General features: G+C 40.1%; 1 protein-coding gene across 2 annotated transcripts in view; it reads left to right on the forward strand.

Annotated features, from left to right (window-relative positions):
* Positions 1-13,338, forward strand: part of DIAPH2 (diaphanous related formin 2) — a 172,223-nt gene that overhangs the window by 23,196 nt on the left and 135,689 nt on the right. For both annotated transcript variants that reach the window (XM_054516303.1, XM_054516304.1), the window contains 11 exons: positions 3,470-3,609; positions 3,986-4,060; positions 4,142-4,211; positions 5,193-5,329; positions 6,106-6,217; positions 8,480-8,590; positions 9,755-9,873; positions 10,806-10,922; positions 11,467-11,585; positions 11,873-11,937; positions 12,558-12,662. In XM_054516303.1, coding sequence (XP_054372278.1) covers positions 3,470-3,609; positions 3,986-4,060; positions 4,142-4,211; positions 5,193-5,329; positions 6,106-6,217; positions 8,480-8,590; positions 9,755-9,873; positions 10,806-10,922; positions 11,467-11,585; positions 11,873-11,937; positions 12,558-12,662 — 1,170 coding nt within the window. The remainder of the gene's footprint in view (positions 1-3,469; positions 3,610-3,985; positions 4,061-4,141; positions 4,212-5,192; positions 5,330-6,105; positions 6,218-8,479; positions 8,591-9,754; positions 9,874-10,805; positions 10,923-11,466; positions 11,586-11,872; positions 11,938-12,557; positions 12,663-13,338) is intronic.

The following is a 13,338-nucleotide window of genomic DNA, read 5'->3' on the forward strand; positions in this document are numbered from 1 at the left end:
TTTGGAATAATTACATATGGTTTTAAAGTAGTGGTTGAAAGCAAAAATGTTCTTTTAAATTATGGACGGACTTTATTTTTGATTACAGCTAAAACAGGCTTTTCAGGTACAGCAAGCCTCTCCACTTATTCAGTAATTAAAATATCATATTCAGTAATTAAATTCTGTAGTAGAAATAATAGGGAACAATCTATGACTTGAAACTGTCTAATCATCACCTCAGATGTAGTTAGGTTTTTCTCCTACACACTATATTCTTATATATTTTTCTCTTGGCTTTGTTTTATTCAGAGTGGCCCTTAAAGAGACTTGTGTTCACCAGTACTTTTTAGTTTTGTGCACACTATTGACTGTTCCCCTAATTGAGGAAAATATCTTCATTGTGCTTATGTATTTATAAGTATTTGATTTTTGAGGGGACAAATTACTAATTTTCCAGTTCAGTGTGTTAAAACCAGTTTCAAAAAATCCCTGCTGCTGTGTAATTTCCTTTTGGTATGAATTAGCCTGAACAGCTGCTTTGTGAAGAGGTTATTTTGTAAAGCAAGCTGATATTCCCAGAATGGGTAGGGGAGAAATTCTGAGATGCTTTCCTCCCCTTGCCTTTGAGTTCAGGCTCTGAATGGAGAGCAAGAACAGCTCTGCATTAAAAGCATGTTTTTGTGCAAATAACTTGCTAAATACTAAAATCAGAAATGCTGTGCCTGGTGTATGGCTTTGCACATCATTGCTTGAAGAGCTCTTGCACCTCCGTGTGCTTCCTCCAGGGTTCATCCTTTAGGAGCTGTTTGCTTCTGCCAGCACGTGGAGCTGTTTCCTTCAAGATCTACAGATCCACTGTGATCAGGGAGGAGAGGAGTTTTGGGATGTTCCTGGTAGTGCTGTTGGGTTGTAGAGATGGCAGAGAAGAGGTTTCCCTGTTCATGGGAACTTGGGAGCTTGAGCTGATTTGAATTTTACATGGGATCCTCAGCACTGGGGGGACTGCTGTGTGGTGCAGGCTCTCATTTGAGCTGGCATCAGGGAATCATCCTCTGCCTTAATTGTAACACTGAAGGTGACCAGTCATAAAGGAATTTCTGAGATTTTCATTCTTGAGCATTGGTTTAATCTCTGAACATTCTGATGTGGGACCCAACCCCCTTCAGTTTCTTTCTACTTCCCTTTTGCTTCCATCTTTATTAGGTGTTCTCCTGTAAACATTTTTCACTGAGACCTTACACCTCAAAGTAAATGAGAAATGTTTGTATCCAAATCTGATCCATGTAAAGGCATAGCAATTCTTAAAAATAGTATTCCAGTCAAACTCTTTGAATAGGGACATAAAAGTAGTAGCACCTGGTTCAGCATTCGAGTTAGCATGGCTAGAGGTGAGAGTGGATTGAGACTGAGACATTCCCTGATTGCAGGGAATAACAAAGTAATCCTGGTGAGCTGAAAAGTCTCTGAAAGATTTCAAGAATGGATTTTTATGAGCTGTCTTGAGTCACCATCCATTTTGAAGACGGAGGAAAATAAGGAAGAGGAGTTGGTTCCTTATTGCTGTGCAGTTCAAGGTGCTTTTTAAAGAGCCAGTGAAGAAATCTGCCTGTCCTGCAAGCTGTGGGAAGGAGCCTTAGCAGAGCTCACTGCCAGTTCCTTGAACTGTTGATCTGTTTTTGAGGAAGTCCTGGGCCTTCTGCAAATGAGGGACTGGGCAGAGCAGAGGTGCTTCACCAATGGCCTGGATGGCACAGAAGGACGAGGCAGCAGGATCCCAGCTTGGTTTAAATATGAAACAAAGAGCAGCAAAGACTTGAGGCTGCCCCATTCTGGACTGGAGTCTCCTGTGGAGCTTGCAGCAGGCTGCAGTGAAGGACAAACTCATGCTGGGAGCAGCCACTGCCTTGCATTCTGGAGAGCTGTTCAGAGTCTGGCTTCACAGGCAGTGGCATTGACTGAGGTTGCCATTGCCTCATCTCTGTGCATTTTGTGGCTCTGAGCAGCATTTCTGTTCTCTTCTTTTACCATTTGAGGAATGGCTGAAATGACAGCTGGATCTGTATTGTGTAGGTGATGTGCATTATTTACACACAAAATCTTTTCTGATTCCCATCCATCCAATGGGTGGGATAAAGCTGTTCCTTTTTCCTAGTTCTTTACCTTTTGGTCCTTCAGAGTGATGATTTTTCTGAATTTTGATGATATTTGATATATTAATCTGATTTACAATCAGCTCCCACTCCTATAAATGTAACCTCACCCATTTATTCGTTTCTCTTTTGGTGGAAGAGCATCTTTGTTTAGGATGTTGATGGAGACTGATTCTAGTCCCTCTGTATCCTTCTTACTCATCTTTCCTTGGTCCTTTGATGTGATGCCCAGCTGAAGGTGCTTTGCAGGTCAGCAAGGAGCAGCTTCAGAGCTGACACAGTGCAGAGGACCCTGATGTCTCCCTGCAGTCAGTCTGTGCTGGCTTTGTTCTGAATCTGAAAGTATATTGTGAACACAGCTCTGGTTTGTGCCTGGAATCTGCCTAGGTCTAAGTCATTAAATTAAATTTAGCCGAGTCTTTTTGTCATCAGCCATACTTCGTGTATTTTTGGAAAATGAATGGTAAGAATTTGAAGAGAGCAAAGCAGCAGCTTCATAAGAAGTGGAGCTTTGTGAAAGAGAGACAAAAAATGGAATATTTGTGGTGGAAGTGATACAATTAAAACCAAATACATCTAAATCCTCTTCTAGGACAGGCACTTGATAGGGCATTTGCACCCATGACATCTTTATCAGGCTCTCTTCAACAGACCCTTCAGAGCTAAGGAGCTTTAGGAGCTGCAAATGAATCAAAACCACTCTTCTGAGATAAGCCTGCTGCAACTTGTCAGAGCTGTACAAAAGATTAGTTGCACCTTTTGGAAAAGTGTTTTGTCTTTTTCAAGAGTCTGAATACTATAGCTCTAAAAACTGATATTCAGATATTTAGTAGTGAAATACTGTGTGAGTAGTTATTCTTCTGTAGTGGCACTTCAGCAGGAGGGAGCTCTTTGTCAGATCACCTGTATGATTTTTTTGCAGTAAGCAAGAGCCTCTAGAGATCTCTATTAGGGGTCAAACATGAGCTATGGTACAGCAAAAAATGAGCTCAGGAAGTTGCGTGAACTGGGTTCTTTGTATGTCTCTCTTTATGATTGTTTCCAATACACTCTCATTGCATATGTTAATACAGCTGAATGATGGAATTAAACTTTTCTATTCCATATGCAGTACATGCACTTTTATTCCAAGTGAAAAAGATTCCAGCAAAAATAATTATCCTTGTGATGTAAAACCAAAAGTATTAAACACTGATGACAAATCCAAGTCAAATCAGCTTTCTTGAATACTTGTACTATGATTTGGAAATTGCTATGGAAATATTAGTCCTCTATTTTATCATCTCAGCACTGTTTGATCACTAGAACACTCAGCAGCATTCTGCCTTCTGTGCTAGGGGGGACTAAAAAACAGCAAGCACGAGTGTACCCTGTCCTCACAAGAGTACATCCACGAGCTGCGGTCTGGAATTTCAGATGAAAAACTTCTCAATTGCCTGGAGTCTCTGAGAGTGTCTCTAACCAGCAACCCAGTCAGGTAAGCAGAGCAATTTCTGCAGCAGTTTTCATCATGCTGTTTTTGCTAAGCAGGAGAGTTGTGGGCTTTGGGGTTTTTTTGGAAAGCAGAGCCATTATGCTAATGCTTGCTGACAGGAGAGCAGTGCTGTCAGCACCCTGGATCAGGAGCAGTGAAATGGTCTGCAGGATCTCCTCACCTTTCTCCGTGGCTTTCAGCAATTTGTACTTGTTGGAACTGTTTGCCTTCGTGGCTGATCAGATCTTTTGGGAAGTGAGACTGAGAGTGAAGCCTGTGAAGGGATGCACAAGCACTAACGGAGAAATAGCTTTGCAAGTTCTGTATTTGATTAAGAAATAATTAAAAGCATTTTTCTCTGTTTTTTTTTTTTTTCCAGCTGGGTTAACAATTTTGGACATGAAGGTCTTGGGCTCCTGTTGGATGCATTGGAAAAGCTTCTGGACAAGAAACAGTAAGGACCTGGATCATTTGAAGGGAGGGATGGGGAGGTTGTGAGGATTTTCCTTATGTGATTTTCCTCTTTGCTTTCAAGGCAAGAAAGTATTGATAAGAAGAATCAACATAAACTTATCCAGTGCCTCAAAGCATTTATGAACAATAAAGTAAGTATTATTTTAAATTCACATATTTTATCATGTTTGGGTTTGAGTTCAACATGTATATAACATGGTAAATGTGGGAGAGGGAAGGAAAGCTTTTATATCCAGTATTTGGGAATGCCAGTCTTGAACTTAGTGTAACTTCTCTTCAGAGTCTTCTTCATGAATATTTCTGCATTTTTTCTTATCTTTGTTAAATATTACTGATTTTTGGAAGTAACATCTTTGATAAAGAGAGGATGATAGTATAAATTTAAGGTAAGTAAATATGGAAATTAATTACTTGGAAGCTTAAAAAAACAGCTTTCCAAATTCAGATTTCAATACATGATTGTTAATATAATGTACTTTTCAGCTGATTTAAATTGAGTAGCATTTGATCTCTTTTTAGCTGCAGTTTTTTAAGTTGGTAGGTCATGGGTAAAGGGTTAGGTTAAGTTGTATCTGATTTGTTTCTAACACAGCTTACTCAGGTTTACAGATTATGAGTACCTTCTGGAAGCTGATGTGTAAAATTTGTAATTTTGCTTTATTCATAGCAAAATCTGAAGTCTTGCATTTATATGTCCTCCCCAGCAAATAAAACTGCATAAAAGTTACTTTTAATTACTTTTGCTCAGTTTAGAAAAATCTCACAGAAGAATTTGTCCAACGAATTAGGAGAAAAGCAGATTTTTCCTGCTTCTGAGGTGTTTCAGATATAGACAGAAAATAAAACCTGACTTGTCTTTTGGTGGGTGCTGATTTTACAAGGTCCTGGTGTCCCGAGGAGCTGAATCTGGTTCTCTCTGTCAGGGGAAAGCCTCCAATGCAAGACGGGGGACCCTGACTTGTGTCCCCAAGCAGTGATGGCCGGGGGCTGGTGGGGTTTTGGTGGGGTGCTCTGGGAGGGAGGGGTTGGGGGAATCCCTCAGGATCTCAAGTTGGGGATGAATTTCCAAGGCAGGCACAACCTTTTCACCACCAGCTTTTTGTTTCTGCCAGTACGGTTTGCAAAGGATCCTAGGAGATGAAAGGAGCCTCTTGCTGCTGTCAAGAGCAATTGATCCAAAGCAACCCCACATGATGACTGAGACAGTGAAAATCCTTTCTGCTATCTGCATTATTGGGGAGGAAAACATGTAAGTGAGATATTGAAGCTGTTTTTTTTGGTGCTCATGAGTTGTTAATTTGGACACAGGTGAGAAAAGTTGTCAATGAAGCAAATGTAACCTGTTAAGTGTTTAATAATGTGGTTTAAAATTAAAGAGACTTCACCTGTAGTGTTGCCCTAATTCAGTATTAAATCAGAGAAAAGCAAATGAGCAGAGACCTACAGACTGTGGCTGAAGTGGAAGATGTGAAAGGACAAATCACCTCTCTACCACAGGAGCCAGGAATTTACATTTACAGCTGGGCTTTGGAACAGTTCAACTTGGAGTTATTTAGCACTTGCCCATGAGATTTTTAAAACAAAGATGATCACTTGTTCCTGTAATTTCACCACTGTGTTTATTTACTGAAGGTTAAAATGGGCAACTTCATGTCTTCTATGCAATAAAGGGATTAAAACATTCTGATTCCTGAAAGGACATTTTATTAGAATTTCCAGATGTTAAACATGTCCACTGTTATCAAGTGCACAGTTTGCAAAGGGAGGGATTTTTTCCCCTCATTCGTTGCTTGATTGCTGAAAAAATAATATGGAGATTTAGTCACCCCTTTTTTCTCATTTCTACATTAATCTTGTAGACATTTATAACACTTGCTTCTTGGATTGTTTTCATCTTCTGTAGATAAATGCATTTAAACTCTGTCAGTGCACCAAGCCTTGAGCTGTGTGAGTATTGGGCTGAGTATGTTTACAAGGAGTGAGGTGGCTGTGCTGTGCTCTCCTGACAGTTTGTGTCTCTCTTAGCCTGGACAAGCTTTTAGGTGCTATAACCACTGCTGCTGAGAGGCACAACAGGGAGGAACGTTTCTCCCAGATCGTGGAGGGCTTGGAGAACCACGAGTTCATCCAGCTGCAGGTGAGTTGGTGTGTGAGTGCTTCAGTGAAAGGCTGAACACTGCCTATGGCTTGGTGATCCCTGATTCACACACACCTTTTAGTGCTTTCATCAGTAAAAGAGGAGAAATACATACCACTGGCCTGCTGGTACTAGATTTTCTACTTGTTAGTAGGGGGAGCCCAAGGAACTCGCTTCCTGTCCCAAAAATAGGATTAAGAACTCTTGACCTGCCTAAAGAGAGTGATTAGTGATATTTCTTTCCTTGGATGCCAGGTGTAATGTTCAGGTAAGGTATCTGGTCCCAGTGCTGGTACTTTAGGCAGCAGTACCTGTGGCCTCTCAAATATTCAGATATATGCTAATTATGGCAGGTGTGGCATGGGGTGTGCCCATTTTTGGCAGGGTTCCTTTTGGGATGAGTGAAGTGCAGCAGGATATTATTGGTACTTTTGTCAACAAGGACTCTGCATTCCTTGCTGTGTGTGTTCAACATGTGCCATTCACCAGTGCCTCTCTGATGGTAATCTAGTGAGCTTATAAAATTATTTTTATAAAATAATAAAATCATCTGCGCCAGTGGTTTTTACTGTCGTGACTTAGATCATGTTCATTGCTGCATATGTGTCCATGGATAGAGGATTTTTGTGCTCTGTGGGCACCAGAGTTTTGGTTGGCATTAAGATGTGAGCTTTTTTTAGTTGGGATTGGTTGGGCTTTCTTGGTACTGCCATTTTTGCATAGAGGCCAAGTGGCTGAATATCCTAATAAGGGATGACTTTGACTTATGGCCTTCTCATTATACAGAAATTATGCACATTTTGTACTAAAATTTATTTTTCAGCTACCTTGGCTGAAAGATATGGAAAAATACAGGCAGGGCAGGTATCCTTGGGATGCCTTTTTCCAGTCTTGGCTCAAATCCACATCAACTGTGTTTACCATCAGCACCTCTTGTTTCAGAGCTGATGAGTTAATGATGGCCAATAAGTGTCTATAAATGACATTCTAATCTTAATGGTGCTATCACTGGAGAATTCATTCTGGAGTTGTCTCCCACTCCATGACCTTGTTGATTTAAGGCAAACAGCAGCCACCACCCCCATTCCTGCCAGCCTCCCCTCCCAAAGCTCACTGATACCTCAGTGAAGGCACAACTGCAAGACTCATTACCGTGTTTCTGACAAAATCCTTCTTTGCTGGGAATGTATTAGCACAAGCCATTAAGGCAGAGTCTCTCTGGCAGAAGCAATCAGAGCAGATGGCACCTCTTCTCTCTATTAATTTCAGATTGGACATGTGCTTTGGCTTGTTAAGTCATGTCATAGTAGTAAAATAACAAGAATCATTCAAGCAAGCATGATGATACTGCATTATCTGAAGATGCAGCTCTATCAAGAGAGTGCCTTTGAAAAGGGGGTTTTAATAGAAATTTGAGACTCCATAAGGTGTTCTATTAGAGCTAAATAGTGAATGTAATTAAAACAGGAAGGTGCTTTTTATCTGATTTTTTTCCTCTGCAGCTATTGATTTTTTTTTTGTCCTACTCTAAAGCTACTTCTATTTGCAGTTAACATCTTTTACCAAACTTGCTATTTCCCTTGAGTCCCATTTTAGTCTTTTAAAGTGGATCAGCACTTTTGGTGTTGTGTTGTTGTCTACCTGTTTTCAAATAAATCAATTCAAGTGCACAGCTGTTCAATTAAAGCATTAGCCACTACCCTGAGACCAGGCATTTTGCACAAGTGCTCTGCAGGAATGGAAAAAACACCTGGTGATGTGGCTAATTTGGGTATGGGTGTTTATTGGGTGGTTTTTAAGTTGTTAGTTATTGTAGAAAGAGTTTGCTTTCCAACTGGTGGATGCTGAGGAGAAACAGAAGGAGGTGCAGTGGGCACCTTCAGTTTGGGAATAACTAGGGCATGATTTTGGGGTGGGGAGGCCCCTGGCAGTGTCCCAGGCCAGGCTGGACAGGGCTTGGGGCACCCTGGGCCAGTGGAAGGTGTCCCTGCCATAGCAGGGCTGGCACTGAGTGGGTTTTGAGGTCCCTTCCAGCTCAAACCAGTCCATGACACGATTCTGATTCTGTAATGATCATTCTTGTGGTACTCTTTTGATACAGTGGAAACATCCTGATATAGAAACAGAGCAGTGTTTGATGTTGCTAAAATAAACCCAAGTGTTGCATGTGTGCTGCATAATAAATAATTTCCATCTCTGGTTTTATAGTTCAACTGAAGGAGTGACTGAAGGTATTGATTTCCATTCTGTTTCTGGTTGCAGGTGGCATGTATGCAGCTCATCAATGCCCTTGTGACATCTCCTGACGACCTTGACTTCAGGATACACTTGAGAAATGAGTTTTTACGTTGTGGCCTGAAGAAAATATTGCCTGTAAGTCCTTTGTATCCAGGAGTTGGTCACTGTCTACTGTGAATGCTGAAGATAACCTAAGTGTTTAACCAGGAGAGCAGATGGGAAGGATTTGGGGGTGCAGAGGGTCAGATTATCAACCCAAATCTGCTCTCAGCCTGCAGAGTTACAAATTCAGATTCTCATGAGCTGAAGAATAGTAGTGGAAACAAGTCAATATATTAGAAATTAAATGAAGGTAGCCAAATGCTGCATAATGAGCTCAAAGCACATGCAGTGAATGTGAATCTGGCTGTGGAACCAATCTTGGATTAACTTTTTGTATATGCTGTTCCTGTTGTTTTCTGTGAAATCTGTTTTTTTTTTTTAATCTGCCTGCTGAGAATGCATTGGGACGTTTTAAGGAAAAATCAAATCAGAAATTCATTCTGGGACTGCATGTCTGTGTTCATGCAGCTGCACAGACAGGAATATTTCTGACTTGGGGAGAGATTTGTAACTCTGAGCCAAGGAACCATTCTGATGCTTACATCAAAAATAGGTGTATTTAAGGTACTCATCATTTTCTTGCAAAAGATGAGAGAAATTATAGTACCTGCTTATTTGTCTAAAACAGTTTATTCTGCTATGACTTTTAAGATATGAAATTTCAAATTGTCAATTTGTCAGGAACAAAAACTTCCATTTTTGGCTCATTCAGCCTTGAGACACTTTCTGATGTGTGATGTTATTTTTTCTTAGGTTTATTTTTATGTTTATATCCTATAGATAGATTAATATGATCTAGTGACTGTAGTTGCTGTGGAACATCTGAACAAATCTTTTTACACCTGTTTAAACTTCTTAAGCTCATGTCAATTAATGTTTTGAATTATACCTATTGTGGTTTTTGAATGGAATTCTGACATTAACAAGCAGGAACTGCTATGTCCCATTAAGAGGAATGGATTCAACTGGAAGTCTTGTTGTCTATTCTGTAGCCCATACCTGCTCTGTGAGCTGATGTTTTGCCTTGAGTTTTTTCTCAGTTGAATCATTATAGCAGATAAGCCCAGGCACTGAGTTGAAACTTGCTGCTGTTCTAAAGGTTAATGTCTTTTATTTCATCATGATGCAGTCCTTCAAGGGGGGGAATTCTTCCTTTAAAAAAGAAAAAAATAAGATATACTCTACCTTGAAAAACAGGCCTTGAAAGATAAGGAAAATGACGAGCTTGATATTCAGCTGAGGGTGTTTGATGAGAACAAAGATGAAGACCACTTTGAACTGTCACATCGTCTCAATGACATCAAAGCTGAAATGGAATATCCTTTAAGGAAATGCTGTTCTAACTTGTGTTGTTTCAGAACTTTATTAAATGGAAATTACAGTGCTCTATGTGCAGGTTATTTGTCTCAGTTGTATGTCTTACCAGGGGCTTTGTCAAGCAGATTTCTCTCCAGTTGCTTTTTTTGTTGGAAAATATTTGGATAATTAGTGCTTAAATTTGCATGTCAAATGTAAGTCATTGGGAACTGAATTAATTTTTCATAAATAACATTTATTAAGCTAAACTCTGTCTCATAATACATGAAGAGATAAAATTATACCCGTGGAAGATCATAAGTTTGAAGAAAAATGAGTTTTGATAATAAAAGGAACAAAATTTCTTGTAGGTTCTGAAGCACTACAGATGTGTGCCTTTTCTAGCTGTGAAGGAGCAGGGAATTTCAAGTTACCTAAGTTCAGAATGGCTGCTTGCAGGTTTCAGGAGGAAGCAGAGGGAGGTAGAGGCCATCAGTGGGAGGACTGTAAAACCCCGTGGGATGTTGTTGCTGTGCAGAACAGGGAATTCCAAGTAAGGGTCATCTCTAGGAAATGAAAAAGATTGACCAGTGTGTGTTTGCCAACAGCCTGGCTGAGCTCAGAGTGGAGACCAAGCTTTGTGTGAAATGTTCTTACAGGATTCCGAAACACAAGGTCTATACATGATTGTTCTGATTGATAATGAAACATGTCCTAATTGATAAACAGGGCACAGAAATTTTGTGCACAATCTTAGTGGAGAAATAATATTTACTGCTGAGGATAGGAGCTCAAAGTGTGGAGGGGTTTTACTTGAACAGTATGGGAAATGGCTGGGGAGCTGTGTTGGGCTGGGGTGGCTCTTCTGACTGCAGTGGGGTCTTTCTGGCTTTTGTTTGTTTTTAAAGTTTTGGTTTTTTAAGTGCTGCTATTTTCTTAACAATGTTTGCACTGATGTGAGCGAAGTATTTCACCTGCTGTACAATATGGTGAAAGACACTTCTTCTGAGAATTACTTCTTGTCAATTCTCCAACATTTCCTCCTGATCAGGAACGATTACTATGTCCGGTGAGTGCCAGCTGCCAGCCTGGGGTTCTTGGGGGGAGTAGGGACAAGAATAGAAATGAAGACCCTGGTAAACTGAGTAACTCATGCCTAAAAAGCCACTCTTTGAGGCTGATGTGTTATTTATCTTTTTGCTCCATGTTAGTATTAAAAAGGTCTTGGTAAATATAATTGTGTTTATTTCAAAGACTTGAAGCTTAGTTTAACACCCTCATCCCAAAAACCTCTTATTTGTTGGGCACTTTTTCTTTATTCAAGTTTGATATATTCATTGCTTCAAAGAACAGGGAAGTTGTACACCTGAGAATTGAAAATTCTCCCACGTGCCTTGGATCTGCCCGTCTCAGTGGGAGCTTCTCTCATGTGCAGCACGGTGTCATAGCAAGGCCGAGGCATCGCATCCCAAATATTTCCCAATAACAGTTTGAACTTGATGCTTCTTCTGGCACTTGTAGAATTCAGATATTAGGAGTTAGTTGCCCCCTTTTCCCAACTGCATAAAGTCTTGTTCATGTTCTTATTGTCTTGTAAATGTTTCCTGTTTCAGACCTCAGTATTACAAGATCATAGAAGAATGTGTGTCACAGATAGTGCTGCACTGCAGTGGCACGGACCCAGATTTTAAATACAGAGGAAGGATGGACATCAATTTTACACACCTTGTTGGTTTGTACTCTTTAAGCAGTTTTACCTTATTTTTCTTTGCGTTCTTCTCTCTATTCTTACGCTGGCTGGGAATTTTGTCAGTGTTCTGGAAATATGCATGTAAGCTACAGGTGTGCTTGTGGAGTACCAGCCCAAATGCTGTAACCTTTAATGAAATGAGACAGGGTCAAAAAAATCAAGTGCCTGTTGCTTTTGTGTCATGGGCTCACAGGGTAATGATGGTTGGAAGCACCTCAGAGCTGTGGCATGTTTGACTTGACTTGTGTGTTGTCTTATTTAAATTCTAGATGCCTGTGTAGACAAAGCTAAAGTAGAAGAGAGTGAAAAGAAAGCAGCAGAATTTTCCAGGAAGGTAAGTCCTGCTCGTGGTGACAGGAGCACACTCAGCTTGTTTCTCAGCTGAAACTGGGAAATAGTGGCTCTCAAAATTACACTTGTTGCTCTCCTGTCCTGAAATAGTCATAATTAAACAAATTAAGTGCAGATATATGTTTAAAAAAAAGGAATGAATGTGCTATATTAGCAGCAGTAGTACTGAAGTTCAGGTGTTATGGAGGTGTGTATTGAAACAATTCCAAATTTTGGTATTTTTTGCTGGTCTGGTCTAAGTAGGCATTTTCAGGCCAATGGCAGAACATGTTCTTGAACATGATGATTGCAGGTTTAATTTTAATGAATTTAAGCTTGCTGCAATAGATGTGTACTCCAGTTTGGTTTCAGAAGTCTGCAGTGTTCTCTCAGAGGGAAGAACCTGACCTGAGTACCTGGATCTGGGTGGTTCTCTGTCATTGACTTAGTGATGGAAGAAATTGTGGTGCTAAAAGTGAACATGTTAGATAGGAAAATTCTGCTAAAAGGATTAAAATTGCATAATTGCTCCAGCTCTGATGTTGTTCAAAGAATTCCTGCCAGTGTAGGCTCTGGTGTGGCCATAACTGGACCAACTCTGCTGTGCTGGTTCAATCTTTACAGTTTGATGAGGAGTTCACAGCTCGACAAGAGGCACAAGCAGAGCTGCAGAAACGAGAGGAGAAAATCAAAGAACTTGAATCAGAAGTCAAACAGCTCCGGACCCAGGTAATAAACAAATATCACATCAAGTTCCACAGCTGGGTGGGTTTTTTTGAGGAGGAGTTGAAAAGAAATTGCCCCAGAGTACCTTGTCTGTCTGGAGTTTGGAATCCTGGTAAAGGTGTATTGATTTGTTTGGCAGCCAGCATAACTTACTAAGGGTAGTTAATGGAGGTAAGATTTTACAAATAGTAGTATGTGCAACCTGTCACAGGTACCTGCTTCATTGAGAAAAAATGTTCTTTACACTACAAAAATCTTGCATCCAGCCTGATTTTTTTTTCCTGCAGGTATTTAAGCTTTCACATTACTGCTTCAGTTATGTTTTGCAGAAAGTTTTGGTTTTGGAAGTGTTTATTTTTAAAGCCTTTTGGTTTTATAGGTATTTTTTACTCTTACACTTTATATAAGCCTTTTTTATTTTTTACACCAGCTTTATGTTTTAGACAGGAGCTTTATGTTTTAGACAGATCATTTATACCTTTTAGGAACTTACAGATATTACGATTTAGTGCTTTTGCCTCAGTCTGGCTTATTTTGTACTCCTTCAATGCTAGGCAAGGTCTGCCTGTTGTCTTTTTGTCTTTATTTTTTCTGCCTTAAAGCTTGTGATCTCACTTCCTCTTTGGGCACTAAGGTGGAGACCCAAACACTCCTGTTCTTACTTCCTTCTTGCCAATTT

This window comes from Molothrus ater, chromosome 14 (assembly GCF_012460135.2).
Source record: "Molothrus ater isolate BHLD 08-10-18 breed brown headed cowbird chromosome 14, BPBGC_Mater_1.1, whole genome shotgun sequence".
NCBI lineage: Eukaryota > Metazoa > Chordata > Aves > Passeriformes > Icteridae > Molothrus > Molothrus ater.